The 24,803-nt window shown below is 37.4% G+C and overlaps 1 protein-coding gene across 1 annotated transcript in view; it reads left to right on the forward strand.

Annotated features, from left to right (window-relative positions):
* Window positions 1-2,121: 2,121 nt before the first annotated feature.
* The window catches only part of LOC101737166 (alkylglycerol monooxygenase), a 34,997-nt gene continuing 12,315 nt past the window's right edge, over window positions 2,122-24,803 (forward strand). The window contains exons 1-6 of the mRNA XM_004931198.5: window positions 2,122-2,309; window positions 11,505-11,675; window positions 17,671-17,798; window positions 18,550-18,701; window positions 19,446-19,549; window positions 22,788-22,950. Of these exons, the coding sequence (XP_004931255.1) occupies window positions 11,520-11,675; window positions 17,671-17,798; window positions 18,550-18,701; window positions 19,446-19,549; window positions 22,788-22,950 (703 nt within the window). The 5' untranslated portion in view covers window positions 2,122-2,309; window positions 11,505-11,519. The remainder of the gene's footprint in view (window positions 2,310-11,504; window positions 11,676-17,670; window positions 17,799-18,549; window positions 18,702-19,445; window positions 19,550-22,787; window positions 22,951-24,803) is intronic.

Genomic DNA, 24,803 nt, shown 5'->3' on the forward strand with positions numbered 1-24,803 from the left:
TGTCTACAACAAATGTATACATATATATGCACAATTTAGTTTGCGGCAAACAGCCGTGCATGTGTGTTATCATAACGTAAACACTCGCCGATGTGTGATGTGACTTCGAGAGATATTAATACGATATCTTAACCCTCTAACGATGACCGGGCGCAAGTGACAACCGCTGCAACTTAAATGGTTTTTCAATTATTCAGTTATTAAGTTATTAGTATGGCAATTAAATTCATAATAGATCTACAAAAAAAAATACGTGTTGCACTCGGGGACTGCCGCGGTAAAGCTATTGCATAGCATTTTTTATCAACCTATGCAATTATAATTAGACAATAATAATTTATTATTAAATCAATAAAAAATAAGACCACGCTGTAATTATAAATATTAACAAAAGCAAAACATTAACTCTCCCCTTCACACTCATAAGCTTGACCGCGCGAGAGAGAGACGGACAGACTTTTCATGATTCGCATGCAGTGCGACGTCACGCCGCGCGCTTAGTCACAAACACTACATAAGCACAACGTGTGAATCTAATGAACGCGAGCTACATGGTAGGCGGACGGAGTGGGGTGTTAGGTTTTATTTTCGTTACGGAATTTCTTGATTCGGTCGCTGTGCTCAAAGCCCGCGATAAAAACTATGCAAAAGCTTAAAATTATTAATGTGATAATTTTCCAAAATTTAACACAAATCTAAGCTTAAAATTACCTTAGAAATAATATGAAAACAACAGAAAAAAAATCAATATCTACTAGTGTAGCATTTCAAATATAATAAAAGTCACAACTGATAAGAGTATCTTGACTGACACAGTTTGTAACTAGTTAGAGCTGAAGGCCATTTGAAGCATCAAAATTAACGTTAGTTAGTGTTAATATGCTTGACGTTTAAAAAACACATACTGGACGTAATTGTCGTTTGATGAAGCTTGTTAAATAGATTTTAGTGATGGTAATCCATACACGTTTGTACTTTGTTTTTAACAGCCCACCTGGTGTTAAGTGGTTACTGGAGCCCATAGACATCTACAACGCAAATGCGCCACCCATCTTGAGACATAAGTTCTAAGGTCTCAGTATAGTTACAACGGCTGCCCCACCCTTCAAACCGAAACGCATCACTGCTTCACGGCAGAAATAGGCTGGGCGGTGGTACCTACCCGTGCGGACTCACAAGAGGTCCTACCACCAGTAAGGTCCTACCACCAGTAAGTACTATCGTTCCGATAAGCCTACATTCACACAAACTTGTCGTTGTAAGGTTATGGCAAAGGCTCTAATAACTAATACACGGTGGGCTGTAAAATCGCATACTAAAATTAAAAAAATTGATTCGCGTAATAATCCATTGCACTATGGCATAGCGAGTATGCATAGCTCACAATACTATACAATGGAATGTAATGCAAAATACTTGGCCGTGCTTTGGTACACCAAACTAACGACAATTTGTTTTTTATTGCTTAGGCGGGTGGACGAACTCACGGCCTACCTGGTGTTAAGTGGTTAATGGAGCCCATAGACATCTACAACGTAAATGCCGCCACCCACCTGGAGACAGAGTTCTAAGCAGTGTAGTTACAACGGTTGCCCTACCCTTCAAGCCGAAACGAATGACTGCTTCACGGCAGATATATACAGACAAATTGAATGTGAAAAAATTAAATTTAAAACTAAAGTACATTGGGTGGACTTATCAAGCGATCTATTCCAGTAACCATTGCAACGAGATGGTTTAGGTAATTGGAGAGCATACGTATACACCAATGACCTGCTTTTTTTGCCACGTACCATCCGGCTATGGAATGAGCTCCCCTCCACGGTGTTTCCCGAGCGCTGTGACATTTCCTTCTTTAAAAGAGGCTTGTGGAGAGTATTAAGCGGTAGGCAGCGGCCCGGCTCTTCCCCTGGCATTGCTGAGGTCCATGGGCGACGGTAACCACTCACCATCAGGTGGTCCGTATGCTCGTCTGCATACAAGGGCAATAGAATAATAATAATAATAACAGACGTTGAAATGATTTTAGTACATCGCATAGGTCATAAAGACACCGGACAGCGGACGAAGTGTTACAATACTTGTCTTAGCCGCCCGGCTATTTATACAAATGCGACCTCCGTAGTCGGACTGTCCGGATTCGATTCCACGCGCGATCACACGTCCGGCTTCGTTCGGAAAAGATTTAAAATTTATAAAAAAATAATAATTGCAAAGTTTTTTTTTTAAGTGTTCAGTGAGTTACGATGTATGAAGACTTTCAGTGAAGACTGTATTTAGATCGTTTTTATTTTATTGCTGCTAATTCGGTGAGTAGTTTTATTTGTTATTTTGTTTTATTGCTTAGATGGGTGGATGAGCTCACAGCCCACCTGGTGTTAAGTGGTTTCTGGAGCCCATCTACAAAGTAAATGCGCCACCCACCTTGAGATATAAGTTCTAAGATCTCAGTATGGTTACAACGGCTGCCTCACCCTTCAAACCGAAACGCATCACTGCTTCATGTCAAAAATAGGCAGGGTGGTGGTACCTACCCGTGCGGACTCACAAGAGGTCTAATTAAAAAACTAAAAACCAGTGTAAACAAAACGCGATGATGGTGTATATAGGCAGCGAATTGGTTGAGCTGGCAGTGCTCACGACCACGGGTGACGATAGCCGCTAATCATCAATGGGCCGTAAATCAGTCGACCTATAAAGACAATAATTTTTTTAATACTTTCTGCGGGGCGACTCACCGGTCGATGCTTCTGTCTCACGCAGCGAGAACTTATGAAGTGTCAGAGATAATACAGCACACCACTTACTATCCAGAAATTATTACACCAACTACGAGGAGAGCTAGTCAAACTGTATCTTTAGCTGCGTTGTTCAGGGATTCGCGTCTAAGTGTCAAATAGCGCTCAGGGCGGTTGGAAATACATCTTAATATTCCGCTTACTAAGCCGCTTTCAGACTACGTTCAGCCCATTGAGTTTCTCGCCGGATCTTCTCAGTGGGTCGCGTTACCGATCCGGTGGTAGACTCTGCGAAGCACGGCTCTTGCTAGGGTTCGTGTTAGCAACGTCATCAGGTTTGAGCCCCGTGAGCTCACCTACTAGTTAAGGCGACGCTGACATAGCCTTTCAAGGCTATCAGCTTAGGTAGGAAAAAAAATCAGACTACGCTATAATATAACAGCATATAGTATATAGTTCATAGTACAACAATATCGCACACCATACATTGTTATGGGCACGTTCACACTGTACTGTACTATATATTATTGGCTAAGTATAGGCTGATATATGGCACTATAGTATAGCGTAGTCTGAAAGCAGCTTTAGTTTGTATCTGAGAGCTAAATTGTCAAATTACACGCATGACAGTTTCCAAACCTGAACTCCTTATTGCTATCGAACGAAACTAGCACACATAAAAAATATGTGTAGCAAATTAATAAAAACTACATAATCCTATTTTGAACTTAAACGTTTGAAGGATAAGCAAAACAAGGGTACTTACTACTTGCATTGCAAAAGGTACCCTATAGCTTTAAATCTTCGTGCGTAATTTCATTGAGACCCATACAACTATCTTTGCTTATTAAGTAATAAATATATAAGAGCCAAATTTCCACATTTACAATATAGAGAGACAGTTCACGATTAAGAAAACTATAGAGTATTCGAAGCGGTATACTGTTGAGACTTCGACTTCACTTCTCTATGTGCATGGCGTTGTTAATGTCTTTGGACTAAAGAAAACGCTTGACTTGGTGAACTCTAACCTTATCAATTGAACTAGAGCAGAAAAAACGGGAATTCTGAAGTCGCCGTGGCCTAACGAATAAGACGTCCGGTGCATTCGTGTTGAGCGATGCACCGGTGTTCGAATCTCAGGCGGGTACCAATTTTTCTAATGAAATACGTACTCAACAAATGTTCACGATTGACTTCCACGGTGAAGGAATAACATCATGTAATTAAAATGAAACCCGCAAAATTATAATTTGCGATATTACTGGTGGTAGGACCTCTTGTGAGTCCGCGCGGGCGGGTACCACCATCCTGCCTATTTCTGCCGTGAAGCAGTAATGCGTTTCGGTTCGAAGGGTGGGATAGCCGTTGTAACTATACTTGAGACCTTAGAACTTATATCTCAAGGTGGGTGGCGCATTTACTTTGTGGATGTGTATGGGCTCCAGTAAACACTTAACACTAGGTGGGCTGTGAGCTCGTCCACCCGTCTAAGCAATAATAAAAAAAGTATCAAGGTGATTAAAGCTCATGAAGCTCCTTGAAGAGTAACTGAAGCGAATTCAATTGGAATATTTCTGGAATTCGTACGACGCTCAATAAAAATATCCTAAACTAAACAAATACGCGACACTATGATCTAAAGTTAAACCCGGTTTTTATGTCAACGGTATCGCGTACAAGTGAATCGATTACGAAGGAATATCAGTGATATCCTTATTCATTTCCCATGTACCCTAGAGTGTGCCGTCCGAAATGTGAATGCCTTTTAATCTATAAATATAAAAATTAATTGCTGTTCGTAAGTCTCGCTAAAACTCGAGAACGGCTGGACCGATTTGGCTAATGTTGGTCTTGAATTATTTCTGAAAGTCCAGAGAAGGTTTAAAATGTAGATAAATATGAAATCGCTCGTAATTAAATAAAAATAAAAAATAAATTTTTCATTTGATGCGTCCCCCGTCGGACGGATTCCTTTTGTTTGTTTTAAGTTTATTTTATTATACACACGTTTAGGTCTTTTATTTATCGATTGAGGCACTACGAAGTCTGCCGGGTCAGCTAGTCATTAAGATCTTCTTGCCCGTTCGTTGTTAACAATTGAAAGTATTAATCTCGCACACGTCATTTCGGATCCTCTCGATCCACTAACAGGGCCTTTGGGTATTTCAAGCACCGGCCACCATTCTCGTCGTACTCATGGCTTGCGACGAAGGGTTCGGCGAGCAAACTAACCCTCAGACACCGCCCACTGAGTTTCTCGCCGAATCTTCTCAGTGGGTCGCGTTTCCGATCTGATAGTGGCTTTTAGGAAGGACTCTTGCTAGGGCTAGTGTTAGTAAAATTTGCCTTCGAGCCGCGTGAGCTCACCTACTCATTCCGTGAATCTAGTATGACCCCTCGAGGTCACTAGAATAATTAGTAAAAAAAGTTAATCTCGCTGCTCGCAATCAAGACATTAACTTAGTAATTTAGCAACATAAAATTAATAATTATATCATCAACTCGTGTTATTTACGTTAATTGGTTTTAAAACTAGTACGAAAACATCGGTATCCGGTTCGGAATAACGTTTTCATGTCAACAACCTTATTGTATGTTGTTTAAAAATTCCAATAGCGTTCTCAACGTTTTGTTTTATTCAAAGTCAAAGGCAATGGTTTTTATTTTATTTTATTTGCTTATTCATTTACAGGTGTTTTAAAATATTATTTTCATTTTAAACAGTCAACTTAAATACATTGTTTCCATTATTATTATTTTTATTGCTAGATGAGTGGACGAGCTCACAGCCCACCTGGTGTTAAGTGGTTACTGGAGCCCATAGACATTTACGACGTAAATGCGCCATCCACCTTGAGATATAAGTTCTAAGGTCTCAAGTATAGTTACAACGGCGGCCCCACTTTTCAAACCGAAACGCATTACTGCTTCACGGCAGAAACGGGCAGGGTGGTGGTACCAACCCGTGCGGACTTACAAGAGGTAGTTAAAAGAGAGGAAGCTAACACAAGAAGTGTGTTAACTTCTGCTCTACATCTGCCACAGGGCAAAGAAACTCGTGTGTTTTTCGTTTTTAAAAATGAATTCAGACACAAAATAGCACGTGGTACGAATGATACTCATGCTATTCACAATTTTGTCACGACTCCAATAAATATTACGTAAGTTGCACGTGCAATTAATATTTTATTGTATATAGTGAATGTGCATTACGTTAATAAGTTAATGTATGCTTAATTGTTATCTATAAGCGCGCTGACCTCAGTTTTACAGGGGTACGATCTGTTAATTTACGTATGTTGTAGGAAGTAAATAAAACGAATCTGTGCCTTGGCTAGTGTCCGTTCTTCTTATGTAGGTAGCATTGTTATAAAGCATGCTATAAAAAGCAAAAACATATTGAAAAAGCATAAGCCACAGACACAGCCCGCTGTTTCTTGCTGGATCTTCTCAGTGGGTCGCGTTTCCGATCCGGTGGTAGGTTCTGCGAAGAACTGCTCTTGCTAGGGTCAGTGATAGCAGCACCTCCGGTTTGAGAGCTCACCTACACGCTAGAGTAACGCTGATATAGCTTCTCAAGTCTATCAGCATAGGTAGGAATAAAAAAAATCGCTATTCAGCTGAAGTCCGTGGACGACAGTACCAAAAAAATAACGGTGATATTTCCTGAACTAATTGTGGTTATCAACTGCCCTCCTTGATAGCCCATAATTACGGCCGGTCCTCGTCTCAAACTCTTGAGACATGAGGTAAAAACCAAGAAGCGGAACTCACGACTGTTTCGCTATAGAAATAGTCGGGTTCGTAGTAACCACAAGCCCCGGCTTCCAGTACGCACTGGCATCAGTAATTACGCAAATTTCTAAATTTCTGATGTTTCAATCGGTAATCATAGGACTTTATTCCGCTTCAAAATCCTTTGTAACGGTCTTCGCCCTTCGAAATTACGGTTAAAATACATTATACCAATGTGGTGATTTTGAGAAAACAAGAAATAGATGTATTCATTATTACTCAACTCTGTATTTAACGAGAAATAAGCCGTTTGAATATTTAGACAACTTTTCCTATTAACGAATATCTTAATAATCGGAACAGATGTACCAAAGGGATCTTTGATTCATTCCCGATGTTTTCTATATAAGGTTTGAGTGAAGCTTGCTGCCTATTACCTAGATTGAGGTCCTTTGAATGTGCGCTAGGCCTTTCCCAACGCGTGGAGCGAAACTGTGTGAATTCTTTTGTTTGTTAATTTAGTGTATCTTCAAGCTATAATCTATACTAATATTATAAAGCTGAAGAGTTTGTTTGTTTGAATGCGCTAATCACAGGAACTACTGGTCCGATTTGAAAAATTCTTTCAGTGTTAGTTAGTAACCCATTTATTGAGGAAGGCTATAAAGCTATAACATCACGGTAAGGCCAATACAAGTGGAGCACCAATAAATAATGTTCGAAAATAGGGGTTTTTAATTAAATAGCTCCTTAAGATTCTATAATTCAATAATATTTTCACTTTCTACGTAAATGAAGTGAGGGGTAAAATTTAGCGTTATGCCAAAGTAACTATTCCACGCGGACGGAGTCGCGGGCAAAAGCTAGTAAGTAATAACAGTGGTCCATTAGGTAACTGCTTAGAAAGTGCACAAATGTGGGAAAATGAAACAAAGCCACTGCGCGTAGCTTCTCGGGCTCTTCTAAAAAGTCCACTGAAAAACTCGCAGTAAATAAGCATTTTACTAAGGCTTTTATTTCGTCCTGTTTCATCTCGTTTCATTTAACTTCATACCGATTAAAGTCCCGAATTAAATTTCATCTCATTTAGCTTTATATATAACTCAAGGCGGGTGGGGGCATTTATGTTGTAGATGTGTTTGGGCTCCGGTAACCACTTAATACCAGGTGGGCCGTGAGCTCGTCCACCCACGCAATAAAAAAAAGTTAAAGAAGAAAACAAACTTACATGTGCGGAATCACAAAATATCTTACCTCCCCAATAAAACTCAGTTGAGGATCGCGAAATGCTGGCGATTTATTGAGTCCAATCTTCAATCTTAATCAATAAGTAATTACAAGAAAAAAAAATAATAAAAAACCTTGATCAAATATGCTGACAGCGAACATATTGATGATATACGCTTCGAAGGTGTGTTTGATGCATCCTAATTCAAGTACCTCAGGACCTCGCGGACAGGGCGACTCACATTATGAGCTTATTGACGTTTAGTGGTTTATGAGGTCATACCTTTTATTTTGGGGTCAGAGGTCGAAGGTCCCACGACGTCCCTCGCTAGGGGGCGCACGAGGTATATGGGAGCGGATGGTCCGCAGATGTCGGGAGTCTCCGGCGGGCCTAAGATGGTATTTAGGGCCATTACCTCTAAACGACCCCCCTACACTCTCGCCCAAGCGTCCAATCCTCCGGGGTCAGACGGGCGGTCAGACGCATGGCTCTCCTCAAGGACGCCCGGCCAACATAACCTTTATAGCGAAACGAAGGCTGTGGAACGTCGACCGTCTCGGTTTTATAATACCTATTTTTGTCAAATAAAAATTAAAAAAAAAGCACTGATGAAATTTATGAAACTGGTTTGACAAACGACCTTAAGAAAAAAAAACGCCGAATAATAAAATTTAAATTTAGAAAACAAGCAACATTTCGAAAACGGAATAGTTTATTGACTGGTTTTTGTTTATTAAAATGTCAAATAAAAAATAGCATTTCGAATAATATAAATTGATACTTTGAAGCACTAAATCGAATACAACGGTTGTATTTATTATAGCCGGTGACTTCATGCTTCCAAAAATAACAGGCTCTTTTTTATTTTATTTTCGATAATCTGTTGCATTAATATTCAGAAGAAACGGCACGAAAATTGATAATCTAAAGCAGCAGTATAATATCTCCATAATACATACGCTATTATAATAATATATATCCCTAATTATTTTAATGAAATATCAGAGTTCGACGTGAAACTTAACCCATATATCAACCTGCTGAGTTTCATACCGGATCTATTTTAAGCGAGTTGCGATTCCGATCCGGTAGTAGATGCATTCGCGAAGCCGCTTGAGTTGTTAAGTCTCCTACGAAGATCCTCGGGCAGCTGTTAGCAAATCCCATACCTCCTTGACCGAGCCCGTGCTCGTCCACCAGTCCTGGTGAAACTGGAAAGGCCTCAGGGCCACCAGTAATTCCTTCCTTTAATATAATATATATCTCTTTAATCAGCAATCTGTAGTTAATTTGTGACGGGAACTGAAACACGTGTTGCAATCTGACGCTCATGATAACAGCTGGCTTAATCATTGGCTTAACAAGCTCACAATACGATATTTGTTCTTTGGAGCGATACAAATAAATGGAATAAATAGGCTAAGAAGGGCAGCATATCTTTAATATACTATTAATAATCTAACACATTTTTTTTTACTTAATTGGGTGGACGAGTTCACATCCCACCTGATATTAAGTGGTTGCAATTGGCAATTTGCGCCCATAGACATCTACAACGTGAATGTCGTCACCCACCTTGAGAGTCATCGTGGCCTAAAAGATAAGACGCCCGATGCATTCGTGTCAAACGATGCACCGGTGTTTGAATCCCGCAGGCGGGTACTAATATCCCAAATGAAATACGTACTTAACAATTGTTCACGATTGACTCTCACTCAATCGTACCGTGAAGAAAAATTGTTACCTGTCTGCAAGATTCGAACACTGTTACATCGCTACGTATTAATGCAGCGGGCGGGCGTCTTATCCTTTAGGCCACGACGACTTCGGTATACGATATCCTAGCTTAAATCATAAATATTTGCTAGGGCTGCCGTACGTGCGTTTCTTCCGGTCAAATATTATCTAACACAAGAAAGTCTCTATTATTTTACTCTAAAATTAATATTAAAGTGATTACATCTATGAGTCGTTTATCTCACTGAATGCACGCGTACAAATTTAAAGCCAATGTGCTGGATTCGATTATTGGGTCAAGTGCAATGTTATCATCGTAATGTTACACAAGATTTACATGTTTCGTAATTATTACGATAAGTTATACGTTATTATAATATAATAACAATATGTAGGTGTATCTTTAGCGAAAACCAAAACAGACTTCAATAAAATAAAATTAGAACATCTTCAATGTAGTCAATCAGTTAAGTATAGTTTATTAAGGATAACCCAAAAGTTACTCTTGCTATGTCTAGATATCTTGATAAAACTTGACCACTTAAGAAGCACCAGCTTTCAAATTAACCTTATAGAATGAACGCCTTATAGATATATTTTTTCCTACCTATGTTGGTAGCTTCGAGGGGCTATGTCAGCTTCTGCGAGCGAGTAGGTGAGCTTACAGGGCTTTGATTTGACGAGCTGCTAGGACTTGCAAGAGCAGTCCGTGCAAACTCTACCACTGGCTACTACCTGCTTTACAAACTCTACCACCGGATTGAAAACGCGACCCATTGAGAAGACCCGGCGAGAAAGTCAGTGAGCTGTATGTACAGATACGCTGCGTGTTGCGTTTTAATGCTGCAAGACAGTGAATTCCAGTTTTAAGGGGGTAGGAAAGTCATTCAGCATAGTTCATTAACATCACATGTCTATGGACTCTGGTAAGCGCTTAACACAAGACGAGCCGTGCGTACCCTGCATTGGTCATGTTAAAATCACAATTTTCCACAATCAAACCGATTTAGGCGTGTCAATAAATTTTATATGCTTTATAAATAACTTTTAATTAAAATGATATTTATTTTCCAATCATGTAACCGATTGGACTCTTCCATATCATTTATTATAGAAACAAAAAATATATATTCATTTAATTAGTTAAAAATTAGAAACACAGGATGCGATAAGTGACCTCTAACGGTGATAGATGAACTCGTTTTCTGTGATAAAACTTTGTTTAGTGACAGAATCTTTTGTTTTATTCCATACATGTTTGGTTAGGTCATGTTGCGTTGGTATCATACGTTGGTAATGCTGTTAGGTTAAATTCCTTTCCAATGGAGTGCCTGCTGATATTAACTTTTCCATTTTTGAGCCCGTAGGATTCTCTTCCTATTCGTACACTCTTGACAGAGTGGTCGTGGTCATGCATCAGTCGGATCCTGCGATACCGATGCTCTCGCGATGCGACGCCATGTGGCATGGTGTTTCGCAGAGTTAGAGCAATCATTTATGTTGGAGCGAGTCACAGATTTTATGAGGTCGGTCCATCGTGCTGGAAATCGTCCGCGAGATCTTTTGCCCTCGACTTTTCCTTGCCCGTAGGATTAAACGAATGCAAATATTCCAGTGTTACGTCTCGAGGTGAGCAGTGGTATTCAGATTGCGATATTCTTGGGCTTTAGTAGCTGCATTTTACCACATAACCCATAAAGCTCTGCCCATTCAATGAAAATACCTCCCAGTCACGATGACTATTCAGATATTTTTTTTATGTCATTGTTTATTCGAACTTATTTTTAGTTTTTGTAATTTCGCATGACGAAAAAGATTATCAACAAAACACAGATTTTTTTAAAGCTTTGATTAAACACCAAGTTTTAGGGTTCAGTGGCCTATTGTTTTACTGTAGACAGGGCAGCTTATTACCTGTTGTTGATGTCTATGGTCTCCGATAACCACCCAAGAAAAGGTGAATAGCGTGCTCGTGCCTCCATTTACGCGTTAAAAAAAAAATTGCCTCCGATTATATGTATCTATTTTCTTTTTTTAAATAACGGCGTCCATTTTGTTTGCAGATAACTTAGAACAAAATGGCGGAATTCTCGTTCGCCAATGCGAGTGTCGAGAACGGTTTCTCGGATTTCGTTACGGATCATCTGAAGGGAGTTGGAAGACTTTTCTACATAAATTCCCCTCAAGACTCTATGTTTGAGAAGAAAGATGATGTGCCGAACTTTTTCAAGCAGGTAAATAATAGTAATAACATTGTTTTTTTAATTTGAAAGAAAAAAAACGCGCGGATTATTGTCATTCGAAATTAGATTCATACTCGCTCACTAGCCTTGATTTAAAGTTAAAAATCGCATGATTATTTGTGTCCTCATTTTGTGTTTTGTGATGTTAAATGTTTTTTTTTTTTTAAGGACCGACTTAAGAGTTTCTAACATAACTAATACTAATTTGATATACTAATTTGATTTGTTTATTTTAATTTTTGCTTGGAATATTGTTATGACGAGAAATTTTAAATGACATGAAAGCTTAATGCACTTTGTGTTTTAAAATTAAGAACATGAAACTTTATAAAATTATATTTTATTTGTATTCTATTCTATTCTAATTAATTTATAACTGAATTGGTATTTGTGCAATTCCATCCGATCTGGCAATTTAAATAATTTTTTGATTAAGCAAGCATAGTACATCGCGTACATAATCTCGCGTATAATATGTATTGAATTTTAAATTTATACGGGATTAGAAAATAATCCTCATGGCAGCATCAGTTTGTACCCTATGCATAATGACGTTGACATTACCATCGAAAGCATTAAGCAGTTAAAGATTCGAACTTCAAATATGCCGATCATCATCATTTTCCTGCCCTTCTCCCAGTCATCTGGGGTCGGCGCAACATGTTTTCTCCTTCCATTCTCCTCTATCATATACCATTTCTTCGCTCACGGGAAGTGCCTTAGACATATCATCTTCCACACAATCCATCCATTTTTTCTTAACCTCTTCCTCTAAAGCCTTCCATATTCATAGTTAAAACTTTCTTACCAACCTCATTGTCATTTCGTCTCATCACGTGTCCATACCAAAGATTCCGATAATAAACCGTAAAATATAATCTCATGCAATTAAAGCTAAAAATAATATCAAACTTGTAAAAAAACGTTTCGAAATAAGAACCTAAAGTATTAGCCTTGGCATTCTAATATGTTAATAGCCGTATCTATTTATATGCAATCGCATATATTGGGGTTACAACACAGTTCACTGTCGCAATGTCATTAATTAGAAATAAAATGGTATCCAAGGTTTATGCGGAGTAAAGTCAAAAAGGAACAAAAGATTAAGCCTTTTTTTTAAGTGAAGACTTATTTAGCACTGTTTTAATTTCAAAATCGATGAATCGAAATATACATTAAAGGGATACTAAAGAGAAATAAACATATAGACACTTAGGACTTAGTCTGCAACAAACTGGGATCACATGTTTTTTTTCGTATTCTTTTGTAGACCAATATAATCAAGTACCTATGCTATATCTGAACCTGCTAATGTCTAAAAATCTACTACTATCATCCTCACAAGATATAAGCAGGCTGCTTAGAACTGAAGAAGCAATTGCATCTGGTGGTAGGACGTCTTGTGAGTCCGCACCGGTCGGTACCACTATCCTGCCTATTTCTGCCGTGAAGCAGTAATGCGTTTCGGTTTGAAGGGTGCTGTAGCCGTTGTACTATAGAATTGAGACTTAGAACTTTGTCTCAAAGTGGGTGGCGGCACTTAAGTTGTTGACGTCTATGAGCTCCGGTAGCCACTTGACAACCGGTGGGCCGTGAGCTCCTTCACCAGTCTAAGCAATACAATAAAATAAATAAATGAATCAAGATCTAAACCGAACATTCGGAGTCAATAAAGTTGGTTTTGTTTGTACACGTGTGAAATGCCTACGAACTGTTTGCCAAGACATTACGGAATTCTTTTATTTGCAACACAAAATAAAATTACAATAATTAAAAATAATAACTTTTATGTTAAAATAAATTTTTACCCAACTTTTTTGTATCTAGATGACAGCAGAATCGTATTGTTCTCGTATAGGATTCGTCAGAAACTGCTCAAAACATCTACTGGTTGCCATGATTATTCACATATGTTTTTCCTAATTTTATTTATTAGAATAGAAAAAGTAATAATTGGTAAGGAATATAACATCGTGTAATAAAAATCAAACCCGCAAAATTATAATTTGCATAATTACTGGTGGTAGGACTTCTTGTGAGTCTGCACGGGTAGGTACCACCACCCCGCCTATTTCTGTCGTGAAGCAGTAATGCGTTTCGGTTTGAAGGGTGGGGCAGCCGTTGTAACCAGACTTGAGACCTTAGAACTTATATCTCAAGGTCGGTGGCGCATTAACGTCGTGATGACGTAGATGTCTATGGGCTCCCGTAACCACTTAACACCAGGTAGGCTGTGAGCTCTTCCACCCACGTAAGCATTAAAAAATAAATAAAGGGCAGGAACATAATAATAATATATATATGTAATTGCTAAAATATTTACATATTAAAAAGAATTTACAGTAACTAGAACTAAAATATTAAAATAATCAAAACGCTACTTTATTGTCTTAGTATTGGAGATAGTTTTTCTATCTCATTCACTTACATTTACGACATTTTGTAATCGATTACATGAAAAATGTAAACTCACCATTTTTATTCAACCTAAAAAGGCGTGAAAAACCCGCATATTAGATCGAATTTTTTTAATGTTTCACCAAGTTGCGATTACAGGTTGACCTTTGAGATTGTATTTTTTAATTTTATCATGATTATGTAAAGCTTTTTTTACTGTATTATATTATTACTGAACAATTGTAATTGTTGCCATATAGTTTTTTTTTCTAATCAAAAGTTTGTTTGAACTTTGATAAATAGATAATGATGTTGACAGTAAAATTCACGGAGAAGTAAAAATAATTTTTAAGTTGGCATTCCTAATGTGATGTTCATGGCCCCTAGTAACGATTAACACCAGGTAGACAGTGAGCTCGTTCACTCACTTGGGCCATAAAAAAGCTAAAATACAATGATAGAGATGTCATGAACATACATATAGTTCAAATAAAAGCCTACTCAGTTTCTTGCCGTATCTTCTCAGTGGGTCGCGTTTCCGATCCGGTGGTAGATTCTGCGAAGCACTGCTCTTGCTAGCGCCAGCGTTAGCAACACTCCGGATTGAGCCACGAGAGCTCACCTACACGTTAGGGCGAAGCTGAAATAGCCTCTCAAGGCTATCAGCATAGGTAGGAAAAAAAAATGTTCAAAAAATCCAAGGTCAAATACACGTATTTTATATCTATAGTATATTATCGCGTCCTATACAACTGATCTTATATTACACTGTGATCATTCATAGACCCTTTAAGCTAACTTCGTGGCTACCCTGCGTGAATTAATGAAGTGTTTATTGAACCGAAATTAATGAATCAAAAATGATAAGAGTGCTTGCCTCCTCTCTGCCGGTTAATTTAGAATGACACATTTGATTTAAGAACAATATCTCACGTCATATTAAACCGTATGAAAACAATGTATTTAACCTTATTGTTTAAGAATAGAACAATAATTGATTCTGATAAACAACATTTAATTTCCAATATTAAATCGATTGCGGATTCAGTGTTTATTTCATACGATTCCAAATTAAAACAAAATTCTATATAACCAAACCAACAATTCAAATTCAGATATCTCAGATCAGTTCAGTTAATCTATATATATTTATATATAAAATAGGTACTACAATAATTGTATATTTTAATTAACTTTAGAATCATTAATTATTTTACGAAATTTAAATCAAGCAATAGCATGATTATATAAGGTTAAATGAAAAAAAAAAATTAATAACTTAAATTATTAACTGTGGTGATCGTTTGATAATAATTAATCCTAAAACAGTACACCAATTAATATTTTAAAAACACAATCTTACGCAAACAGCTCTTCTTATTATTTAAATACAATTCTGTCACTCTTTAATACGGTTGATTTTAGATCGACTAGCATTATTAATCGGTCAACGTTCTGAATACGTAATCAGATACTCACCAATTGAGACACGAAACATAAAACCGAACACATTAGGGAAGTGACGAACCAGTGATCCAAGATCTGATACAGTAACAGGTTACATACGTATTAGAAATACTAGTACTAAAATATAATAGGATGTATTACTTTTGTATTGAGAGATCAGTATTGGTTAAAGATAGCTAAATAGTCGCATGGTATTTTATATTGAGTCGTCTATTATCAAAGGTGGCAATCTGTGCATTTGGACAAACAAATGTTATTGATATGGCCATACAGATTGATTTGAATATAATCGTCTCCTTCAAAGAATACGGTTCAAAACCTGCATTAAATAAAGTATTAACTTAACCTGTTATTTATCTAAGATGTCGTTCAGAAGAGTTTTGTGACTGCCAATAGAATACAAAGTCAATAATTCGTTTTTATGATTTACCAATAATTGTCGAAAAGTCACATTGCCGGCTTTGATAATAGTCGACTAAATTATAAGACTAGTTCTTCATTAACTACTGCAAAGTATAACCGGAAGTGTAAGTGAGGAAGTAAGGAAATGTATAGTAGTGTAAGTGTAGTAGGAGATTTGTATGCGCATAATACAGTTTGTACGTGTTATATCCTAACCAACCAATAACTGGTATTTTTAATACCAGATGTACTCAGCGTTTTCCTTTTCACATCACTTGCCTTGATAAAAGTGTCCTGTGTTAATTCAGGTTAAAAGCCCTCATTGAGCGAAATTTAATTAATGAAATAGTCAAATTTATCCACGGAAAACTTTCATTTGCAAATTCTTCGCCCTCCCACTTTCGAAGGCAGGGAAATAATTAATTAATTCAAGAAAGTCTACGAATACAAAATTTCAATCCGAGAACGCTTGAGTGGTTCAGGTATCCAAATAGATAGTGCGAACGTTACAACGACGCCATATCAACGACACAAATACTGTCAATTCAAATTTTTTTTCCTACCTGTGCTGATAGCCTTGAGAGGCTATTTCAGCTTCGCCCTAACGTGTGTAGGTGAGCTCACGGGGCTCAAACCGGACTGCTGCTAACACTGACCCTAGCAAGAGCAGTGCTTCGCAGGATGTACCACCGGATCGGAAACGCGACCCACTGAGAAGATCCGGCGAGAAACTCAGTGGGCTGTGGAATTCTAATATCGAGGCTATGATATTCTATGATATTCTAACTTGACAAATCGGCAAAGAGTCGTAAATTTTTAAGGTCCATCGTCCAGCTATTTATCCAATTTTAATTTCATTAACATTCTATAAATTGGCTGACGCTCTTGAAATCCAACGTTTTCTAGATTCAAAAGTAGATGATGTTATTTTGAAATTGTACCTTGTATGTAATAAATTTTATTTGGTAACTTTGCCGAGCAAAATGTCATAATTACGAGTATATTTATCGAAAGCATTCTAAAGTACCTGTCGATGTTCTAATCAAACAGAATTGAAATAAATATAATTATATTACCAATAAACAAACCAATGTTACGAAATCAAATTTGGATTCTAATTACATTACATTTCGCAATCTAACCACATTAGCGCGGTGAAGTTTATCGACACCTACAATATTGGGGTGTATATTTCTTAACCCGATTTCAATCAAAACAGTACAAACTTTACGAATTTAACAAGAAATAAATGAATGTATCTATGGTATTGATAATCAAATTTATTTTCTGTACATATTTGGACAACATCAGAGAACACAAACCGTCTAAAGATAATTGTTGAAGCCAGAACAGTACATATCATTAGCGGCAAAAACAAATAAAATAATCTCGTCATATCTTGTGATGTGTAACATCCCCTGTCACTATAAATAATTTGTTGTTTGAAGTGTGATAGCCGCGTAATGTAACCGATACTTCAACCTCAACCTTGGTAGGCGGCGGCTTGGCTCTGCCCCTGGCATTGCTGAAGTCCCTGGGCGACGGTAATCACTCACCATCAGGTGGGCCGTATGCTCGTCTGCCTACAAGGGCAATAAAAAAAACAAACCTCAGTCCTAAAAGCCCAGGCCATTAGTCCTCACTCCATAAAATAAGTAATTCACATCAGACAGGCCACAAGATCTATTCCACAAAACTAAACACCTTTCTTTTATTACAGTCATGGCCGTATTTCTTCATCTTCATGATCCTGGAGCACATCGTCCTGAGGCTGGAAGGGAAGCCAGGCGTCAGACTTAACGACGGAATCACAAGTATATCGCACGGAATCTTCCAAGAATGCGGAAGGTTAGTCTCATTCCGTGAACCCATTTAAAAATAGTACAATTGTTTGTAATTCTAAAATTACTGACCTACTTCCGTTTCGCTATCTTATCCCAACTACATATCTACAAAATATGCTACTAAAGTAGAACAACGCTATTCATTTTCACAACACTATGATGAAAAAATGACGAAGCCGTTTGCTTACTACTTTCGAATAAAAAAAGCAACAAAAAAATATTGATCCAAAGACCGTACTGTAAATAAAAAATGCAAAACTGGTAGGCTGTGGAACATGAAGATAAACCAATAAAGATTCGTCGACAAACTATATTATGTGTATTTCATTTGTCTTTTTTTTTCCTACCTAAGCTGATAGTCTTGAGAAGCTATTTCAGCATAACCTTAGCTAGTAGGTGAGCGGACGGGGCTCAAACCGGAGTGATGCTAACACTGACCCTAGCAAGAGCAGTGCTTCGCAGAAAAAAAGGTAGGCAGCGGCTTGGCTCTGCCCCTGGCATTGCTGAAGTCCATGGGCGACGGTAACCACTCACCATCAGGTGGGCCGTATGCTCGTCTGCCTACAAAGGCAATAAAAAAAAAACCCACTGAGAAGATCCGGCGAGAAACTCAGTGGGCAATATGTGTATTTGATAAGCTACAGCTTATATACCGTTATCATACTATAAGGTTGGAGATACAGTGGGCTCTTTAGTTTTATTATTGCCATTTTTTGCTAACAGTTGAAAAACTGAACTTAGTTCGTTTGTTTTAGAATTATTTGGCGTGGTGCTGAGTCTTACTTGTACACGTGGATCTACACCAACTACAGATTAGTGGAGCTGCCCTGGGACAGCACGCTGACCTGGTATGCGGCAGCTCTTGGCGTCGACTTCTGCTATTACTGGATGCACAGGGCCTGCCATGGTATGAACATCTTCTAATGTAATTCTCCGACTGTATTGTTCGTCCTAATAAAATGAATTCGGTAGCAAACGTATCCATTTTGCATTTTGATTTAGCCATTACATATAATATTCTGACAGTCGCGTAACAATTACTGGTGGTAGGACCTCTTGTGAGTCCGCACGGGTAGGTACCACCACCCTGCCTATTTCTGCCGTGAAGCAGTAATGCGTTTCGGTTTGAAGGTTGGGGCAGCCGTTGTAACTATACTGAGACCTTAGAACTTATATCTCAAGGTGGGTTGCGCATTTACGTTGTAGATGTATATGGGCTCCAGTAACCGCTTAACACTAGATGGGTTGTGATCTCGTCCACCCTTTTAAGCAATAAAAAAATGCTGCCGTAATTATAAGACTTAAATTAGTAAATCTACTTAGGGAGACTATACTGCATACATCGATTCATATTTAACTACAAGAACAATGTTTTCTTCATGTTTTTTTCGTAATTTCAACTTGAAGTTAATGCTCTGTATAAATACTTAGACATCATACTTGGCAGGCTAACTTGGCAGGCTTAAATTACCGTTGTACCAGTGATGCATGATTAAGTAATGTACTAGTAATGCATGATATGACAGTGCTTGTTAAGTTGGTCGGTAATGTACATTGTGGGACAACAAGGCTTTATTGTTTATGATAAAAAAATAAGTAAAAAAAAAAAGAATCTCCGTAAAGCATACTCAAAACGATACTTTTGTCGCAGAGGTCCATATACTATGGGCGCAACATCAAGTACACCACACGTCAGAAGACTTCAACATGGGCGTCGGAATACGTCAATCCGTTCTTCAAGGCTGGTGCGGATTTGTAAGTTATTAAACATCACAATTTTCCAGCTCTTAAAATAAAAAAGTGGTATTATTGGTGGTATTATTATATTATTAAGTGGTATTGCCACGTACCATCCGGCTATGGAGTGAGCTCCCCTTGTTTCCCGAGCGCTATGACACGTTCTTCTTCAAAAGAGGCTTGTGGAGAGTATTAAGCGGTGGCCAGCGGCTTCGCTCTGCCCCTGGCATTGCTGAAGTCCATGGACGACGGTAACCACTCACCATCAGGTGGGCGGTATGCTCGTCTGCATACAAGGGTAACAAAAAAAAATCTATACTTGGGTTATCGTCCTGCTCTTTTCTGACGTGAAGCAATCATTTATTCCTGTCTGAAGGCTAATATAGCGGTTATAACCAAAAGTTATTGGTAGGTGCACTATTATATTTACTGTCATCGAAGTTAGATGCACAACGTCTCATGTAATCGTAAGCGCTTACTGTCGCTCGTAGATATCGCCAGTATCAGCAATGTGCCTTTCGTTCGTGACTCTATTCAAATCACATTTATAGAAAGACATCCCAACCATTCAGATGGCTTGAGGTTTAATAGTAGAAAAGTATTAGCAGTATTAGTTCTCAGAACTCCACCGGTGTACTCAAAGAAGTCGTCGTGGCCTGAATGATGAGGCGTCCGGTGCATTCGTGTTGAGTGATGCACTGGTGTCCGAATCCCGCAGGCTGGTGCCACTTTTTCTAATGAAATAGGTACTTAACAAATGTTCACGATTGACTTCCACGGTGAAGGAATAACATCGCTTAATAAAAATCAAACTTGCAAAATTATAATTTACGTAATTACTGGTGGTAGTTCGTTTTGTGATTCCGCACGGGTAGGTAGCACCGCCCCGCCTATTTCTACCGTGAAGCAGTAACGCGCTTCCGCTTGAAAGATGGGGCAGCCGTTGTAACTATACTGAGACCTTAGAACTCATATCTTAAGGTGGGTGGCGGCATTTATGTTGTAGATGTCTATGGGCTCCGTTAACCAATTCACACCAGATGGTCTGTGAGCTCATCCACCAATCTATGCAAATTTTATTACCATAGGATAATGACCCTACCTTTGTGATTTAAGTTTCTTCTCAGGATTGTGGTACCAATCGATTTGACCTTACAACGTGTCCTAATCCAAACCATTTTTCATATTTAAATCATACAAAGTACAAATATATTACTATTATATTTAGATTCGCACATTATCAATTTAATACGTCAATAAACACCGAAGTGCTAGCAAGCAATTATGATTGTTATCTAAAGAACGTCAAGTTCCAATTTCACGTATACATTCACTGTTTTCTGAACGTATTAGCTGCCTGCAGTGCGTGACACGGAATATATTACGAACGTAGATGATACACGCAAGGCTCCTTCCTCATTTTGTTCCTTAAATACATCTCAAAACGAACCATAAAAAAATTAACATAACACTTTCATTTCTAAATTTAAATGTCACAAATGCTTATTCGGCTCCAAAGGTGGAACCGTCATTATTATATCGACTTAGATCATGTCATAAATACACGTCTAAGGTGGTGGTGGCATTCTCATTGTAATTCCTATGCCTAAACATAAGGTATAAAATATATAAACTCATTTTGAGACGTATAGATGTAGTGAGAAACTATTTTCCTTCGGGAAAACTCGGATCTTTCGGAATACGATGACACCCGAACTGTCAATGAATGATCGTATTAAATGAGAGACATTTTCATATCCATTAATTTGGAACTTCATTGTTTAGTGTCAAATGTCAAAATGAATAATGTCATTGTACTGAAGCTATCTGAGAGAGCACGATAAATACAAACTTTTCCGAAAAATTACGAAGGAAAATCTTTTCTCACTATATCTATAAAATGGGTGTGTTAATAGTATTTTAATACGATTCTCTTATCCTTTAGACTAATTCGGGCTAGAAATATAATAGAGATACCCAGACAAAATCGATTTATATAATAGTATCTGAATAATTTAAATTCAATACAAAATAATTCACAGAATCAGACGTCCACAGAATTTATGTGTAAATGTCGATTGAGCAAACCAGCATAATAATAGAGATTCCTGTTTTATAAGAAAATATTGAAACAGTAGTTCGTGTAAACATTGTGTGGAACAGATAAACAAAAGTTGTTTTAATTTTGTATTCTAATGCTATGATAACATGGACGTTATTACCAGAAAACGTAATATTATGATACGTGGAAAACTATATAAAGTAAATGTAGAATATTTATTTTACATTGTTAAAGTAATACGATATTTATTTTATGAATCATATATGATGAAATCAGAAATATGTTTTAAAAATATTATTTTTAGATTTCCACAAATTCTGTAGTTGTTTAGCTTTTCAAATTAATTTTAAATCCGCCTCTCTAAAAACTAGAAGATGAAAAGTATTCGGCAACTCAAGGTTATTAGTTGTATTGGAATCATTTTGATAATTTCCCTTACAGAATATTCAAGTCAGGAAATTAAAATGAAAAACACTAAAGTGTTGAACTTTAAACTAGTGGTATTGTTATTGTAATTTTCTGAACGGCTGCTACATTGAATTTAAAAAAAAATTACGCGCTAAAATAAGTCTATGTAGTAAGCTTTTCTGATTGTTTAAAATCCGCTCTTCAAATTTCAACTTTCTCTAAAAATAATATTTTAATATTTCGTTTGATTGTCAATATTTCAATTCACTTTCTTATGCTTCAGACAAGATTTTAAATCTATATAAACAAATAAAGCAATAATAAAATACTTACGGCTTAAAATGAATAGAACAAGCTGATTTAACGGCAATTCGATTTCTTAATTCCGTTTTCAATTTCTATTGAACACAGATTTATACTGAAGCATTACTGAACATAGGGATTTGAATTTTTTTTTAATTGTTAGTAAAATTCGAGAGTTGCAATGCGGAGAAGTTATCCCAAGTGATACTTTATTGATTATTGACTAGACTGGGATCAGCAACATCCAAGTCCTCAACAAACATAGCCGATGTTAGAAGACTGAAAATATATTTTGCGTTTGATAGTGTTATGTTCTGACCTTACTGCTTTTAAAGAGCTTTACATAATATCTTCATCTGAAAGTATTGGAGACAATGAAAATAATCTTAAGAGACAAGTTGTGTTAAACTTAGAAATACCAAGCATTTCAAGCAAAAATTATTGACATTTCACGGAATAATGCAAATTCTCTTCTTTCCTCAGATATTCTACCTACCTCTGGCATTTGCCATACCACCAGCCCAGTTTGTTGTTCACCACCAGTTCAGCTACCTTTACATGTTCTGGATTCACACCGAAGCCATCAAGAGCCTTGGTCCGCTAGAATATATCCTCAACACTCCAAGTCATCATAGAGTGCATCATGGTGAGTTTAACTGTTTGTTATCATGTTCTTATCAAACCACGCACCACTTTGCAAATTTAAAAAGAAAATTTTGCTTTTCAATGATACAATTCATTATCTAAATCGAAAATGTACTGGCAATCCCGATAATCGTGGATAAGGGTGGCAATATATAGGGTATCCCTAAAGGGGAGGATCTCTTAAGGGGGATGGATTTAGTGCAATACGCCAACTGATAACGCCGACAGCTATTAAGCCAACGACTGCTGGGCTAGCATCTCGCGAAGGAAGCTGGCGAAGCTTGCATCAGCCATCACTCCCATTTCCCTCATCGAGTTTTGTGTTAGACACTTGGATTTAAAAGTGACGTGAGGTTGATTAGTAGGCTCATCTCTCTACCACCACACGGCCCTAACATGTGGTATAACAGTAACAATCGCTCGCAAAAAAAACAAAAAGTCCTAAAGTAAGGCAAATGCTTCGACTAAAGTTAGTGACAACTGCCTCCCAAGCTGGGATTTTCTCCTACAAATTGGTGCTGGAAACATACCAAAGCGAGACTAAAACAAATACTACATTGAGACCTCAATTGCCAAAAACATTAGATAAGATACAGACTGTGTAAATAAAAGTCCTATTATTTAAGTTCAATTACTTTCATTCGTAAAATCATGACCATATAACATCATAATAAAATCTTTTATAATGTAATTTTTTGACCATTACCGGCCGATCATATCAAAGCCAGACTCCGTGGTGGAGCAGTCAGATTCACTAAATACTAAATCAACTAAACAACTGTCAACCACAAAAATACTCTTTTGTCAATTCAAAAATATACTCTGCTTCCAAATATAAAGGACTAGAAAGTGCGATATATCCATTTCTAACAAACAGTGTAACTTGGTTTGCGAAATCCCTAGTCTTTCTTCGATTTTTATTTCGGGCTTAAGTGATTGTGTGTAACGAACTGTGTCTTTGAGTTCGAATGGAATTCCTTTATTCTAGAAAAAAAAAATCATTTTAGGTTGCTGATGTCTAAATTTCTGAATTAACACACTTTACTTAGTGGGCTCATCTAAGCATGAAACATGGGTTAGAAGTCTCAGATACATGGTTTAATAAATAAATAAATAAATAATAAATATTTTACTAACAATCACGCCACGCTAACTGGTCCCGTGATAAGTTCGTAAAGAACTGCCGTGAAGCAGTAATGCGTTTCGGTTTGAAGGGTGGGGCAGCCGTTGTGACTATACTGAGACCTTAGAACTATATCTCAAGGTGTGTGGCGCATTTACGTTGTAGATGTCTATGGGCTCCAGTAACCACTTAACACCAGGTGGGCTGTGAGCTCGTCCCCACATCTAAGCAATAATAAAAAAAAAAAAAAAAAAAAAAAAAAAAAAAAAAAAAAAAAAAAAAAAAAAAAAAAAAAAAAAAAAAAAAAAAAAACTTGTGTTACAGGTACCAGATAACGGAAATAAATGTAAGATTTTTATTATAAACATACATATATTTAATATACATCCATAATCCTGGAAAAGACATTTATATTTATCATACAAATATCTTCCCTTGGCGGGATTCGAACCCGCAACCCCCTTGTGTAGTGACCATGTCACTTACCACTACACCAGACGGCCGTTGCTATATGCTATACGTGGCTATACCCACTTCAAACTGGTATGATTCATTGTAACGTGTCAGAAATAGGTTGGACGGTGACGGAAATCATCTAAATAGCTAATCAAATTACAGACCGGCTTATTAAAGCTTTTTAGTAATCCTTTCAACCCGAAACGCATTACCGTACAAAATAGGCAGCGTAATGGTACCTACCCGAACGGGCGCAAAAGGCGTCCTACCACAGG

The sequence above is a fragment of the Bombyx mori genome, chromosome 9, assembly GCF_030269925.1.
Source record: "Bombyx mori chromosome 9, ASM3026992v2".
NCBI lineage: Eukaryota > Metazoa > Arthropoda > Insecta > Lepidoptera > Bombycidae > Bombyx > Bombyx mori.